At 40.5% G+C, this 16,847-nt stretch overlaps 2 protein-coding genes across 2 annotated transcripts; both read left to right on the forward strand.

Moving 5' to 3' along the window:
* The first annotated feature begins 176 nt into the window (after positions 1 to 176).
* LOC116262104 (probable phosphoribosylformylglycinamidine synthase, chloroplastic/mitochondrial) lies at positions 177 to 7,436 on the forward strand. Its single transcript, XM_031641195.2, has 6 exons — positions 177 to 704; positions 1,743 to 1,810; positions 1,971 to 6,152; positions 6,237 to 6,293; positions 6,542 to 6,646; positions 7,233 to 7,436. The coding sequence occupies exons 2-3, from the start codon at positions 1,769 to 1,771 to the stop codon at positions 6,144 to 6,146; spliced, it is 4,218 nt and encodes a 1,405-aa protein (XP_031497055.1). The 5' UTR covers positions 177 to 704; positions 1,743 to 1,768; the 3' UTR covers positions 6,147 to 6,152; positions 6,237 to 6,293; positions 6,542 to 6,646; positions 7,233 to 7,436.
* Positions 7,437 to 10,942: 3,506 nt separating this feature from the next.
* On the forward strand, positions 10,943 to 16,392 carry LOC116263341 (uncharacterized). The gene is made up of 10 exons (XM_031643035.2): positions 10,943 to 11,487; positions 11,686 to 11,771; positions 11,973 to 12,039; positions 13,560 to 13,702; positions 13,949 to 13,997; positions 14,087 to 14,224; positions 14,338 to 14,418; positions 15,241 to 15,417; positions 15,507 to 15,593; positions 16,062 to 16,392. The coding sequence occupies exons 1-10, from the start codon at positions 11,200 to 11,202 to the stop codon at positions 16,122 to 16,124; spliced, it is 1,179 nt and encodes a 392-aa protein (XP_031498895.1). The 5' UTR covers positions 10,943 to 11,199; the 3' UTR covers positions 16,125 to 16,392.
* The last annotated feature ends 455 nt before the right edge of the window (positions 16,393 to 16,847 follow it).

A 16,847-nucleotide genomic window follows, 5' to 3' on the forward strand; every position in this document is an offset into this window, starting at 1 on the left:
GAAGATTCTTTTTAATCTGATCTTATCAAGATAGATAGACACAGGACTGTGTAATAGGCATGACGGCCTGTCCATTCTTTTTTTTAATAAAATCAACAGTGATGTAGACGTCCTGTCCATTCCGTCGAACAGAACAGTTATCAAACGACCCCTGAATTTGGACATAAGACCACGGACGGTCCTCCGAGAACGCAAATGCCCTCGATGTTTCCCATTTTCGATACTCCACTCGAAACCCTCGCTCCCTCGCGACTGCAGTGTTGCACTCCTGTGGAGTAACCATATCTCTCTCTCTCTCTCTCTCTCTCTCTGTCTCTCTCTCTGCTTCGCCTTTGGCAGGGAACAGCTCTCTCTTCCATTTTTTTTTTCTTCTTCCGCCGTTGGGAAACGTGGGTGCCACTGTTTTAACGCGACGTTTCAGCTTCTACTGGATTGAGGGGATTTCGTCGCCGTTGTTTACCGTCGTAACCGTCCAGGACATTGCCTGCCGGAGAAGGGTTTAGTGCAGGGCTGCGAGGAGCGATCTGCTCGAGCCATTCGACGTTTGTTTCTTCATCCTCCGAGCTGCTATCAACGTTGGTGTCGAGCGCCAGGCATCATCCAGTAATTTCGTTGCCTGCTTCTGGTGCTCGTGACCACTGCAGCTCACTCCAGTCGCTGCTCTGCTGCTGCTGCTGTTCGTTTTGTTACTTTCTTTTTTCCAGGTATGCTGTAAAACCCTTCCTGGATACATGTCTGTTCAGAGAAAGGGGAAAATGTAAATAGGGAATAGGAGGGGATGTGGAAATGGGGAATACACCCCTTTCATGCATTTAATGGCATCCTCTAAAAAACAGCGGCTTTGCCCATTAAAGTATATGAACTGGATAAAGAGAGAGAGAGAGAGAGAGAGAGAAGGTGTGACTGGAAATGTGTTTGTGATATTGATCAAAGGGTGCGTGGACTTCTGTTACGGATTTATTGTTATTGGGGAGAATTTAGACGGCTGCTTCTGGTTTACCGATTAAGGTTGTAGGTTTCTATTAAGGATGTGATTACAGTTGGCCTTTGCTAAAACATATCTCATTTTGCTTGCGTTGCGTTGGTAGGCGTTAGTTGAAACGGAATGGTGTTGTGGTAGTCCAATCCCATTTGAGTTCCATTTCTTCAATTCTACTTGTTTCATTTTCCTCTTGGCCTTCAACTTGAAGCTCTTAAGCCAATTGCTACATGACGTAAAGACTGTACATGTGCCAAGCTAGGACTGAGACTGGGGGATTGTTGGGGGGGGGGGCGGCGGGGCGGTGGTGCGCGCGGGGCGCAGGGGGGGTGGTGCTGGAACTTAGCTCAACTCGAACTTGGCTTGAGCTTGACAAGGCTTGAACCTGGCTAGGGTAATCCCAAGCCAAGCTGATTATGGGCTTCACGTAAAAAAGAACACAATGAGTTTTTAAAGTAGGTGCTTGAAAATGGCCATTTCACTTAAGGCATGTTATTTGACAATAGTCAAAGAAATCTTATTTGGCAATAGTGTAATATATATTATAGAGTATGCTCTTGGAAATAGTCACAATGAAGTTTGCGTGAACTTTGAAACAATGTAGAATGGTGGCCAATCTGATACACAGTTACTGGTAACAATATAAGCCATATGTAGCTGACATGCAACACCATGCAATATTGACAACGTTGTTCTCCTGGTGGTATTTTTTTTTATGTGATTTATGTTTATCACGTCTCTCTTTCTCTGTGACTGTGAACAGGAAAAACTTGATTGAGTATAGGAGCTATGGCCTCTTCCACTGATATTTCTGCTTCAAAATTTTTAGCGGTATGCTTTGTTCGCTGGTGCAGGCTATTTCAATTTTTGTCTTGCTAAGCCATTGTTTTTCTTGATGTTGGAATATGAGTATATTCTATATGCTTAGAATATTTGGTTTTCATGTTCTTGTTTGGTCAAATTTTCTTGATTTTGAGTCATTTTGTTTCAGGGTACTTGGAGGAAGAAGCTGCCTTTGGCTAGAAGCCCCTATAATTGTAACGTGTTATGGAACAATAGGTTCCATTTGGGTAGTGTGTGTTACCAGAGGTCCTCGAGGATACCCCGTTTAGCTAAGAGAACAGCTGTGGCTCCCAAGTGCTTGTTGGGTGTTGTTGAAGGAGAATCAGGTCAATTGGATCAGTTGCAGTTGCCTGAGATAGTGCACTTTTACAGGGTTCCATTTCTCCGACCAAGCGCCACAGCTGAGCTCTTGAAGGTAGTTCAAAAGGTATCAGGTGATGTGATTAGCATCAAGACGGAGCAATGCTTCAATGTTGGTTTGAAATCTGCTTTGTCTGATGAGAAGCTCTGCATACTCAAGTGGCTGCTCAGGGAAACTTATGAGCCTGAGAATTTACAGGATGGAAGTTTCTTTCATAAAGAGATTGGTAATGAATCTACTGTGTTGATTGAAGTTGGACCACGTTTATCCTTCACCACTGCATGGTCTGCCAATGCTGTTTCCATCTGTAAGTCTTGCAATTTGACGGAGGTGGAGCGAATTGAGCGTTCTCGAAGGTATTTGCTCTACCTCAAGGATGGAGTGAATGGGCTAGGAGAAGATCAAGTTAGAGAGATTGCTTCTATGCTTCATGACAGGATGACCGAGTGCATATACCCAAGCAAGCTGGCCTCATTCAAGACTAATGCTGTGGTTGATGAAGTTGCAGAGGTGCCCGTCATTGAAAGAGGGAAAGAAGCATTGGAGGAGATCAATCAAAGAATGGGTCTAGCTTATGATGAACACGATATCAATTACTATACTAAGCTCTTCAGGGATGACATCAAGCGCAATCCAACAACTGTGGAGCTCTTTGATATTGCACAGTCAAATAGCGAGCATTCTAGACACTGGTTTTTTAATGGAAAGCTTGTTATTGATGGACAGCCGATGGATAGGACTCTTTTCCAGATAGTGAAGAGCCCATTACAAGCAAATCCAAACAACTCTGTTATTGGTTTTAAGGATAACTCCAGTGCTATCCGAGGATTTGAAGTGCAACCATTGCTTCCGATGATGCCTGGATCCCCTTCTCCATTATGTCTGTCGTCCAATCAGCTTGATATTCTATTCACTGCAGAAACACACAATTTTCCTTGTGCCGTGGCACCTTATCCTGGAGCAGAGACGGGTGCAGGAGGTCGAATAAGAGATACACATGCGACAGGGTTGGGGTCATTTGTTGTTGCTTCAACAGCTGGCTATTGTGTGGGTAACCTTAATATTGATGGTGCTTATGCTCCTTGGGAGGATGATTCTTTCTCATACCCATCAAACTTGGCATCCCCCTTGCAGATTCTCATAGATTCCAGCAATGGTGCTTCAGACTATGGCAACAAGTTTGGGGAGCCCCTTATTCAGGGCTACACACGCACTTTTGGGATGCGATTAGCAAATGGGGAGAGGCGAGAGTGGCTGAAACCTATAATGTTTAGTGGAGGCATTGGTCAGATCGATCACAGGCATATAACTAAGGGAGAACCTGAGATTGGGATGTTGGTGGTAAAAATTGGTGGCCCAGCATATAGGATTGGCATGGGTGGTGGAGCAGCATCCAGCATGGTTAGTGGCCAGAATGATGCAGAACTAGATTTCAATGCTGTTCAGCGTGGGGATGCTGAGATGGCCCAGAAACTATATCGTGTTATACGTGCATGCATTGAAATGGGGGAAAAGAACCCAATAATCAGCATTCATGATCAAGGTGCTGGAGGGAATTGCAATGTTGTGAAGGAAATAATTTATCCCAAGGGTGCCAAGATTGATATTCGATCCATAGTAGTTGGAGATGATACAATGTCAGTTTTAGAAATATGGGGTGCTGAGTACCAAGAACAAGATGCATTGTTGGTGAAGCCAGAGAGCAGGATGTTGTTGGACTCCATATGTCAGAGGGAAAGGGTGCCTATAGCAGTTATTGGTAGCATCAGTGGTGATGGGAAGATTGTGTTGGTAGACAGCTTTGATGTAGAAAAATGTCACTCATCTGGACTTCCACCCCCATCTCCTATAGTGGATCTAGACCTTGAAAAAGTGCTTGGCAGTATGCCTCAGAAACAGTTTGAATTCAAGAGGACAATTGAAGCCCAACAACCCTTTCATATCTACCCCGAGGTCTCAACAATGGATGCCCTTAACAGGGTGTTGCGTCTTCCCTCAGTCTGTTCAAAGCGCTTCCTGACAACCAAAGTTGATCGGTGTGTCACAGGTCTAGTTGCCCAGCAACAAACAGTGGGTGCCTTGCAATTCCCTCTTTCTGATGTTGCTGTCATTGCCCAGACTCACACAGATTTAACTGGTGGTGCATGTGCTATTGGTGAACAACCAATCAAGGGTTTATTGGACCCCAAAGCAATGGCTAGACTAGCTGTTGGAGAAGCATTAACAAATCTTGTATGGGCTAAAGTGACGTCGCTGGGTGATGTTAAAGCCAGTGGGAACTGGATGTATGCTGCTAAACTTGATGGTGAGGGGGCATGTATGTATGATGCTGCTGAGGCCCTCTGTGAGACAATGATTCAGCTTGGTATAGCAATAGATGGTGGGAAGGACAGCTTATCTATGGCAGCACATGCATCCGGTGAAGTTGTCAAAGCCCCTGGAAATCTTGTCATTAGTGTTTATGTGACCTGCCCAGATATAACAAAGACAGTGACACCAGATCTGAAGCTTGGGGATAATGGTGTTCTTCTGCACATTGATCTGGCTAAAGCAAAAAGGCGGTTAGGTGGTTCGGTTCTAGGTCAAGTTTTCAAACAGATTGGTGATGAGTGCCCTGATCTGGATGATGTTACGTACCTTAAGCAAGCATTTGAAGCTGTTCAAGATCTGATTGGTCAAGGTCTTGTCTCATCTGGTCATGATGTTAGTGATGGTGGCATCATTGTGTGCATCCTTGAAATGGCATTTGCAGGGAATTGTGGAGTGCAAGTGAATTTGCCATCAAAGGGCAATGGTATCTTTGAAACACTTTTTGCCGAGGAGCTTGGGCTCGTTTTGGAGGTTGCAAAGAATAATGTTGATTTGGTAACAGAAAAGCTTGGTGCTTTCAATGTTTCAGCTGAGGTAATTGGCTGCGTCACTGAATCTCCATATGTAGATATTCTTATTGATGGTAAGCCTCAGTTACATGAGAAGATGACCCTCCTTAGGGACTTGTGGGAGGAAACAAGCTTCGATCTTGAAAAAATGCAGAGGCTACCGTCTTGTGTGCAACTGGAGAAAGAGGGCCTTAAGACTAGACATGCGCCTTCTTGGAAATTATCTTTTACGCCCCATTTTACAGACCAGAAGCTGATGCTAATTAGCTCTAAACCGAAAGTGGCAGTCATTCGTGAAGAAGGGAGCAATGGTGACAGGGAAATGGCAGCTGCCTTTTATTTTGCTGGTTTTGAGCCTTGGGATGTTTCAATGTCGGACATTTTGAATGGAAAAGTTTCCCTCCAAAGTTTCTGTGGAGTTGCATTTGTTGGTGGCTTCAGCTATGCTGATGTATTGGATTCAGCTAAAGGATGGTCAGCATCAATAAGATACAATGACTCCCTCCTAAGTCAGTTCCAAGATTTCTTTAATCGCCCAGACACATTCAGCCTTGGGATCTGTAATGGCTGTCAGCTCATGGCGCTCCTTGGGTGGGTACCTGGGTATAAATTGGATGGGATCAGCGCAACTAGTGATGCTCTACAGCCAAGGTTCATTCACAATGAATCTGGGCGTTTTGAGTGCCGGTTCACAAGTGTTACAATAATGGATTCTCCTTCTATAATGCTGAAAGGCATGGAGGGTAGTACCTTTGGTGTTTGGGCTGCTCATGGTGAAGGGCGTGCTTATTTTCCTGATGATGAGGTGTTCAAACATGTACTTCAGTCAAACTTGGCCCCAGTGAGGTACACTGATGATGATGGTGATGTTACTGAATCTTACCCTTTCAATCCTAATGGTTCTCCACTGGGTATTGCTGCCCTCTGTTCTGAAGATGGAAGACACCTTGCTATGATGCCACATCCAGAACGTTGTTTCCTAATGTGGCAGTACCCATGGTATCCAAAGGAATGGGAAGTTGGTAAAAAAGCTCCCAGTCCATGGTTAAAGATGTTTCAAAATGCTCGTCAATGGTGCTCCTGAGAACAGGTAACACATTCAATGAAATTAACTGCTTTATAATTTACTCCATCACTGCTGTTGTTTCATTTAGGGAATGATGTGGCCTTGTAGGCACTCGAGCATTTCATATGACAGCAGTAATTCGGGATTCTGAGATGCTGCTTAGAGGTACTTTTACTTTATTGTTACTTCATTTCTGTTTATCTGAGGAATGCGGAAGAAGGCAGTGGAGAAAAATTTTGATCATACATTATGGCTGATATTCATCTCTGGATATTCTAGAAGAGATTTTATGTATTCAGTATAGTAGTTTTTCTGGCCTTCAAAGTGATTTATCTATTTTTTCGAATATTCCCTATCCAAGTTCTTTGTTCATCCTTGGAAGCTTTTTTTTGGACTTCATTTGTTTGTTTCAGGTGCAAGATGTAAATTTTCATTGAACAAGATCGAGTATTTTTGTTAGTTTGAGGCTTCAAAGGTTCTACAAAACTATTATTTTCTGGTTCTGGGAGCATCAGAAAGTAAGTACACTACCTGATTCTTTGAACTCTTTTGTACTGCTGTTTTTTGATTGATTTAAATTATGTATCACTGCTGGGGTGGATTGTTAGCATTTTGTGTGTCCCCAATCCCTCCATTTTGTGACTTACTGTGGCATACTACGTCTCAATTGCATAACTTTTCTTTCTGCTTTTTCTTTTCTATTTTACAAGTAGGTTAGGCATTCACTTGAGGTCTTGTGTGATTTGTCAAATGAGGGTTCCTTGTTGAGTTCATTTACTGTCAATGTTAATTTCGATTGAACAAGCAAGTGTTCTTTACGTTTGAGGCTTCAAAAGTTCTACCAGGAGTATGATTTTACGCAATAGGAAATAACTGCCTGCTTGCTGTCTTGGTTCTCTTTGCACTTTTGGTTTTTGATTGGTTTAAATGGTGTATCACAGATGGTGGTTGATTTTTCACATTTTGCCTATCCTTGTTCCCCCTCCATCTTGTGACTTATTGTAATGATGAAGTGCTTTCAATTGAAGAACTTCTCTTGCTGCTTTTTAACTTCTAGGTTACAGGTCTAGTTTAGTCAAGTTTCTTTTTTCTCTTTCTGTACAGGAATTGGGACGGTGCTGCCTGACCGGTTGGTATAATTGACGGCATGTGAATTTTGTAGGAATATTTACAAGCACATGTCTCTGCAGGAGCTGTAATTGAAAATGTGTTAGTTTAAGTAACTGTAATAAAATATCAATGCTATGTTAAGTACCGTTCAACTCTGCTAAAATAAATATATTTTTGTGGACATTTTTATACTGCAAATCATTATGGTCCTATTACCTTTTATTTTGCATCTCTTAAGAGTTCATTTTACGAACTGATGGCGGGTGTTCAGATGGATCCCTTAAAAACCAGATGTTCGTTTGCTTATTGTTTGGTGAAGGTTCACCATCATCCTCGCCTAGTTCTTTGTTCACTTTTCATTTTCACGACCGTTCTCTCCAGCCTAAGTAGGAAATGAGTAAAATGAGTCTCAACTGTATTTTTTTTTACTCTTTTTAAGATGTAATAATCTTATGATGAGGAGGACGGTTATGAAAACAAATAAAAAGAACTAGGTGTGTGTGTGTGAATAGTAACTTAATTGGAGTCACCCAGCCATCTAACCATGCCATTCATTTGATGTAGATCACTAATTGAAAGAAAAACATGAGGAAAAAGATGAGGACTAATATTAGATGATGAAAATGTCAATCACTTTTTTTCTTATTTTTCTGTAAACCATCCATCATGAGAGATTGGCTACCCTGGTTAGATAACTAGGTGACTCTAAAAAATCATTCACCATTCAATATATATATATATATATATATATATATATATATATAATAATGTAGATTTTGCATTGGGCTGCATGCATGAGAGGGGGGAACATAAAAAAAGATCATTTGTATTTTGTCCCAAAAAGGTCAATTAAACAAAATTCGAAGTTCTAGTTGAGCGGGAGGTTAACAACCAACCGCTTGAAAAAGAAGCTCGAAGGCTCGGCTGTATCAAAAGCTGGGTAGGCTGCAGTATTAATTAGAGTATCGTGATCGTGATCCGGTGGTTTACTATCCAAGAGAGTAGCACATATAGTAGTTGAACCAACGATGTGCTGACCGACACGCAAGTTTATAGTCAGACAAGCATAAAGAATTAACTGTTAATCTTGAACACCTGATTAGGACTTGGAGAACGCCTTTTAAGAGCACTATCCCATCAGTGTCATGTTCCCCCTCCAACTTATTTACTTCCCATGTGGGGGCTAGAAAATGCTTGACTGGTATCGTTGTGGCCCGGCGTTACCGCTCCGGCCATTTTCCGTTAGTTGTGGGCTAAAAATGATTGGTTAAAATTGCAGGCCATTGCATTTTTTTTTGTTCTGTTTTGCCATTTTCGATAAACATAGTGGCTGAAAAGTGAGGGACCTAAAGTTTGATTTAGGCTGAACCGGCTTAAAAATGCTTATGATGTACAGTATTTTAGTTTTATATTCTTTTGCCAAACTGAGTTTTGATATCCAAACAAATTTAAAGTAGGTTGGGCATGCTTGATGTGCGAAAAATGTGGTTTATGAGCCCATCTTTTATGATATTTCTAGTAATATTTTATAAAGACTGTCAAATAAGGTATTGAAATGAACTTTTGTTCACTTAGCAACAGTAACAGTTGGCTGCATTTCATTTTTCAATATCACCCTTTATTGCATACTACATTTTAATGGCTTTGGCCGCTGTCTTTTATTAGTTAACAGAAAGTTCAGATTCTTATTTTATATTTTTAATGAACATTCATGTTGTCATCAAGAAAATTATAGAAGTTCTTTTTGAAGTTACGAGGGTCTAAAAATAGATCCCACTTTTGCCGTCCGAAGGAGATAAGAAACATGCATCTCATGCCCCTCTATCCTTTGCTTGGTACTTGATGCTGCCGGTGATTCAATCTGTCCATGACCTGATCACCTTTTCCTTTCTGTCTTTGTTAATTTGATGGCCTATTCAAGTAGCACAACTGCACAAGTAATATTTTAGCTATTATATGCTTCAATTGTCTTTCAATTTTAATTATATATATTTAGTTTTTTTGAAAAAAATAACCGTACTGACAACTGATGGAGCTGGCGAAAGCTCTACCAGACAACACTACAGCTCATCTGAGAAAATTTGCAGGTTCAATGTTTGATTGGAATGATTTTTTTTTTTGTTGAAAACATTTTAATTGGAAAATAACCATTCCTTACTGGTTCCAAATTCTCTTATATTGAAACAAAGTACTAAACTATTTGCAATAAGGGGCATAACAAGACTAGCTGGTCTAGCTGGTTGCATAAAAATGACATCACCCGTGCCATTTCCTTAAGCCCTGTGCTTATATGCCATATAGGATGGTGTGTGATACCAAGATGCCGATGCAGCCATAGACCTTGGCGGCAAATGAAAGAGGAGGGGCTTTAGCTCTTTTCTGGGTGATGGATCATAATTCTCTCACTCACCAAAAAAGTATTTACTTCTGTTATTCAACAGAATCCAGTTCAAATGTGAATTATATGAATCTAATGGTAGACATCCCTATCTCTGTTTAGGTTGCATGCTCAAAATTTTTTTACAGGGGTTGCTTCTCTTGAGGGTGATATCCATCCCGTTTTGCGTATGAGGATGTCCTTGGTTCGTCTACCACGGGAAGACAACCGTGTGAAAGCTTCGTTTAGTCATGAACTCACTAGCAATGGTTCAGTAAGTAGATCTTTGGGCTACGTGCCATGTTTCCTTTCATCCATCTTTTTTTTCGTTATTTGACCGAATGTGGAGTTTCAGAACAACATGCTGGTTTCTGTGCTCTTGCTATCAGTTTTCACTCGAGTTCCACTGTAGAAGTGAAATGGAAATTCAAAATTTTAAATTCGATCCGCATCTTGCAATGGAGAGGAATTTTGCCCAAGTGGATGATTACAGGATGAGAATCCCTCGATGCAGATCAAAGGGGTTTTCGGCGACGGACTATGTTGAAAGAGAGAGAGAGAGAGAGAGAGAGAGAGAGATAGGTCCTTTCCAGACTTCGGCGATGCCGCCTTCACTCCTTCAGTGGCCATCGGCGACGATCTTCATCTTTGACAAACCCACCGACCCAAAGCATTGGGTTTTCTCCTCCGACTTCGTCAATGCCACCGTCAACCTTCGATGCCGCAACCATACCGATCGTCGGAATAGGCAGGAGATCGAATATGAACATCTCTTAACGGAGCGGACGCGACGACCAAGAATCGAAAAACAATCATTTCAAAATGTCCTGTGGCTTTTTAATTGATGCCCCATATCTTTTGAAAATTTTGCAAGACACCGCATAACCAACCGTTCATTCTTCCAAACAGATCCATCAAATGCAAACATGACTGGGTTTTAGGAAATGAAAGATTCTTTCCCACTTCATCAATTTCGTAACCAAAATTCTGGAATGACGATTCCAGAGTTTTGGTTGTGGGGGAGCAAACGCTACGTTAGGTTACGTAGTGTTTGATGGTCCTGAAGAAAAATTCTTGGCAAAGAATTCCAGCCAAATTTTTCTAGACGAAAGTACAGCGGAGAAAACAAGAAAAACGAAAGTACGGCGCAGAAAACAAGAAAAACGAAAGTACAGCGGAGAAAACAAGAAAAACAAGAAGCACTGATTTTTGTATTTCCAGATACTTCGGAGAAAACGAAAAAAGAAAAATTTTGGAAAATAAAAAAGGAAACTGCTGGGGCCGGCGCTGGCGCCCTTCAAACCCCCTCTGTTTCATGGGCTTTGAGCATGGGACACTCGTGTGCATCTACTTAGAAGGTTTCACTGCACGCTCAAAATCAAGGAAAAACGTCGGAGTTTATTAGGATTTACGCCTTCTCCGCAAAATCTTCCTGGGAAAACAAAGAGAACGCCGAGGGCAATCACGTCAACGAGTAAATCACCATGCTCGCCTTCCTGTATATCCTACTCTGCTGCTCCTCTTTGCTGTTCCTCATTCCTCGATTCTCTCTCCCTCTCTCTTCCCCTTTCTGTCTCTGCGACGATGTGTTCTTCGGCTCCGTCCATTTTGAGGGCACAATCTGCCGCGCCCAAGATCACCTGCTCCCCTTCGAGATGCAGGAGGCTTTCTTTTCTCGAATCGTCTCTCAAGATCCACAATGGTACTGATCTCTCTGGCTTTACTAATGCGGTTCGAGGGCGAATGGCGGTCTCATTTCGGAGATCAAGGGTTCAGATGATGAGCACGTCGCCCGCAGCCACTCAGGCCGTTGTCGACGACGCGTTATTCTCCGATTACAAGCCAACTTGTGCTTTTCTCTTCCCTGGTCAGGTTAGATTGCATTCTTTGTTATTTCTCTGTGCATCGATCATTATAGCATCAGTAGCTTCCTCTGTGCCTGTGAATCTCTTTCTCTTCTTGTTTAATTTTTCACGGAGGAGCTAACTACTTGTTTGTGCAGGTTTGATTCCTTAGTTCTGCCTCACTTGTCTTAACTTTTTATGAAATAGTTATCCTTGTCTTGTGCAGGGCGCACAGACTGTAGGAATGGGCCAAGAGACTAAGAATGTGCAAGCTGCTGCAGATCTGTTCCAGAAAGCAAATGAAATACTTGGGTAGGCTATAAATGGTCCAATATTTGCTTATATCTCTTGCCATCTTTTTTTTTTTCCAAGTCACGCTTCCCATCCCGTTATGTCTTTCCCTTCTTTCAAGTGAAGAGCTATATAGTCCCTTCATATTAGAGCTATTGTCTTGAAGTGCTTATTTGATACAAAAATCTTAAAACTTTTGTTTTGGCGATGTTCTTGGTATAGATATGATCTTCTTGACGTGTGCATCAATGGGCCAAAAGATAAATTGGATTCAACCGTGATAAGCCAGGTACTCCTTTGGAATGAGGATGAAAATATTGTGTAGTTTCTCGCTTTCTGGATTATTTGGTTATCCTCCACAATACGCTAGCAAAATGAAGTCCGTTCTTGAACTTTTGTCCGTTTCAGTTTCTTCACATTAGCAAATATTATCAAGTAAAATTGACCGATTTCGTGTTCGTTATTTTTCTCTCTCTAGTAGGGAGCGAAAGTTGGAATAAAATGCTGTGAAAGTAGTTAGCAGATTCGACTTTTTTTTGTTCTGTGGAATTTTGATTGATTCAGGTGACCCACTCATCCATGGTGGAAAAAAGAAACATATACGTTACGGATTTAGAAACATGAATTGGCTAAGATATCCAAGTTTTCAAGTCGTTTTATTGTCACAAAGTCTGACGTTTCCGATTCCAACTTTTACCCGAGAGCACATTCTGTCTGAAATATTGGTCCATTTGTAGATAAGTCATGTCGACTCAACTGCATGATGAGTAGCGGTGAGTTTGCCGCTATGTTAATAATTGGATTTATCGATTATCATGTATAAGGCTTTATGGTTTTATTTTACAGTAAGATGATAAGGAATTCAAAGCCTATTCTGGGCACTCTGTACGTACACTTTTGTTTGTGTTCAGCTTATTGGATTTGTCCAATATGTCTGTTGGACATCTCTTATTGCTGATTGCGTTACAAACTCCAGCTTATTAGCTTTTTTTGTTTTTAGATTCTCTTTTCTTGACATACATATTTTGACCTATACTTTGGAAAGCATTTATATAACAGTATAACTTGCATGCTCGTATTGAAGGAAATGATAATTTCTTCGTCACAAATTTTTAGGGTAAGACAATTTTGATAATGAGATGTGCCTGATAATCAGATCTCAAATTATATAACTTACACGTTTGTAGCTTAGCATGCATTGCTTATGAAGTTGTCATTACCTCATCAATTACCTTTCTTCTTCTTTTCTGAGTTTTCTCACATTAGTTATTTTGTCTTCTTTACTACCGTTCTGTTTAACATAAATCAAGTCACCTTGTTTTATTTTCCTCACTTAGCCATTAAATATTCCTCAACCTTTGGTTGGTTGAACTTCGCATTCCTCCCACAATTCTTTGTTCTTATCTTTCCAAAGTTTTCATGCTAAAGGCTTTGTAGAGCACGTAAAAGAATCAATTTTAACACAATAGCCCCCTTTAATCTGATGACTCTGCCTGTATATTTTCATGACATTGTAACTGATTAGAATGTTCACTTTTTTAGCCACGAAATGTCTTACATACTTTTGTCTATGATTATGAAATTTTTCTGTGTTTTTTCAATATAGACTGGGCTTCAGATGCTCAGCTTCCTTCATGCATTTAGAATCTTAGATTCATGTCAGCTTCATATTAATTTATTATGCTGCACATGGTTATACCTTTCCAGTAATATACTTCTGTTTCTTCTTGTTATTTCCTGAAGCATTAAGCAATACTATTGGTAAGAACATGGTTTGTGATGCCTGAGTTGCAAGAAATGTCTTTGCAGCCAGCGATCTATGTCACAAGCTTGGCAGCAGTCGAGATGCTTCGTGCTCGTGATGGAGGTCAGCAAATACTAGATGCAGTTGATGTCACCTGTGGCCTTAGCTTGGGAGAATACACGGCTCTTGCATTTTCAGGAGCTTTTAGGTACTTACCTGCATTAACATGCAAGTACTTGAAAAACTTTTCTGTTGATTGCTCTAACGTGACTGCTGTTTACTCCTTTCTTATTTTTGTGCATAACTTTTTCTATGTTTTTATGGAACCCGTTTAAGTTTATGAGGAAATTGTCATGTCTCATAAATATTATTTAACTTGGTCTGGCATTCCATGTGGGACCTCAATATTCCACTAAAATAACTTTTTTTTTTGTCTTATTGTTTCTGCTATAAGTTTTGAAGATGGCCTCAAGCTTGTGAAATTGCGAGGAGAAGCCATGCAGGTGAGCTTCTTCAGTGAAATCTATGAGCTGCTATTGGCATTCTCTTGCTGTATACTAAAGGTATTCAAGGTTCATCCTATTTTCTCTAGGAAGCTTCTGATGCTGCTAGAAGTGCCATGGTCAGTGTTATAGGCCTAGACTCGGAGAAAGTTCAATTGCTATGTGATGCAGCAAATGAAGAGGTTGATGCTGAAAACAAAGTGCAGATTGCAAATTTTCTTTGCCCTGTAAGTAAATCTGAAGCAATGACTTGATTCCTTTTCATCTATTTATACAATTATTGGGTGGAGAAAAGTTTATTATTCCTAACCTTGTGAACTGGAATTCTGTGTTAATGTAGGGAAACTATGCTGTCTCTGGTGGTCTGAAAGGGGTGGAAGCAGTAGAGGCCAAGGCCAAGTCATTCAAGGCTCGAATGACAGTTAGTATTCTCGTCCTAATATTTGTTCTTTTCTCCTTTGAGCATTTTCCATTGTTCTGTCAGGCCAAGATTGTGACGTATTTGGCTGTTTTCATCTCCACAGAGTTTCAAGCATAGTCACTGATTTCATCCTCAGGTTTATAATAGCAAGATTTTCCTTGGATATTAAACAAGAAGTTTGTTTTTCTCAGGAAAAACTCAGGAATTTTAAAAAATAAAAAATAATAATAAATTATGAAATTTTGAGTTTTCTCCTATTTTCCTTACAAAAACATTGATAAAAATTCAAAATAGTTATTAAAATGTTAAAAGCAAAATAAAAAAACTAAAATATATTAAAACTATTCTTTTTTGAAACAACATAATAAAAAAACTATTTTCATTGTTATAACAGAATATCACATTTTTTTTCTTTTTTTTCATTTCCCTTATTTTACCTTTCTTCCACAATTCCACTTTCTCTGGAAAAACACTGATATTTATGATAATTGTATCAAACATGAAAATTTACCTGCTAGTGGCCTGGCTTTAGACCTTCAAACTGACAGACGTCTGGAGTTTTTTCCCAAGGTGCATCTCCTGGCATAACCCCAGCTTGCCTGATGCACTGGGTTCCTCCAAACCCCCACTCACTGAGCGGGAGGACCACTTTCATGAATGCATGGATTGCGAGAAAAGGAGTATGGGCCAGGCTGTATCGTTAACATAGGCTGTAGGAGTACTTGGTAGAAACTATTATCCAAATTCATGGTTTGTAAAAACAGGCGAGTCAATCTGGGTGTCAGGTATAGCTTCCTGAACATTTGTTGCATTTCCTGGTAGGTACGGCTTGCAGTTGCTGGTGCTTTTCATACTAGTTTCATGGAACCAGCCGTTTCAAGGCTGGAAGCAGCTTTGGCGACAACTGAATTTAGAAGACCAAGGATACCAGTGATATCTAATGTTGATGCACAGCCACATTCGGATCCCACAACCATTAAGAACATTTTGGCTCGTCAGGTTGGCTTCTTACTACAGCTTAAATATTTATGCCCTTATGTAGCCATTATTCAGTGGGATAACTATCCAGGTGATTGATTTTGTTGCAGGTCACTTCACCAGTTCAATGGGAAACAACAGTGAAAACGCTGATCTCCAAGGGTCTGAAGAAAAGTTACGAGCTGGGTCCTGGCAAGGTTTGTGATAGCCCTTATTGGTAGGAAGAGATCATGCCATCCGGCGTCATCTGTACTTCTGACTTCTGCCCCTTAGCGCCACCCCATTTGCATTTGGTTATTTAGTTTTTCTTGTTTTTTTTTTCCTTATAATGCTGTTGTCATATTCAAGATATAACGAGGAAAGAAGTCAGTATTTCAGAAGGGTTTTTCTCTCCCTTTGTCCTTTACTACCTTTATTGACTTTATTCTAGTCCACCTCCTGTTTTACTTCGCATATTTCACGGTACAGGAGGAAATTGATTTTTAATGGATTAGGAGTTGCTGCTTATGAACTTTAAGTTGGTCGAACATATACATGGGTTTTTCTTTAATAACCAAAATGAAATGCATTCCTCTCTTTTACATGAAATCCTACAGTCTGACTGAATATGCTAGCCCCCTAATTTTTCATTGTGCTGGAAAACCCTCACAATTTACTTATTTCAGGTGATTGCGGGAATTATAAAGAGGATTGACAAAGGAGCTGATATTGAAAACATTGGCGCATAAACAATGGAAAGAGAAGGTGTTCGCGAGATCTTCCACCTCTACATGTACCGGGATATATTTTTTTTTCAGTTGGTTTAGTTATGAGGAATGTTACACCTGTACCTAATATTATTAAGGTGTATCACCTTGCATTTTTGGTGATCTGTTCGTTAGTGCACTTCAAGGCTTTCGGCATCATGAAGCTTGGTGCTGACTGATGTAGAGATATTTCTCTTGATGTTGTAGCAAACTGATCCCTAGAGGAAGCAATGTTCACTTCTGAATTCAACTGGATTGGCATTGGGCAGTGATTTAAGAGTTCTTAGAAATGTTGTGCGAGTTTCGTGAAACAAGCAGTACTCAGTTGCGTAGAGTAATATTTCACTCCTTTTCTCAACCGCTACTCGATATTTGTCTTGGGCATTTCTACTTGATGCTTGCCAAGGCGGCGTGATTGGGACCATACCGTTGGCATGTTTTTTAAACAAAATATCGTGATCTTATGACTAGTACTGAAAGGCCAATGCGTGTTCCAAGGGAAATGCTTTATCAAGGTGATGAAAAGAGTTTGTGATAATATGTGTTTGTGTTATGTTTTGTGGATCTACAATCAGCCTGTGTTCGTTCCACCAAAACGTAGGCAAGCAAACCAACCCACTGCAAAGCTCCATCATGCCACCTAAATGGATGACGTAGAAGTCCATTCTTGTTCTAACACAAGGCTAGTAAGCCAACCCCACTGTA

The sequence above is a fragment of the Nymphaea colorata genome, chromosome 10, assembly GCF_008831285.2.
Source record: "Nymphaea colorata isolate Beijing-Zhang1983 chromosome 10, ASM883128v2, whole genome shotgun sequence".
Lineage (NCBI taxonomy): Eukaryota > Viridiplantae > Streptophyta > Magnoliopsida > Nymphaeales > Nymphaeaceae > Nymphaea > Nymphaea colorata.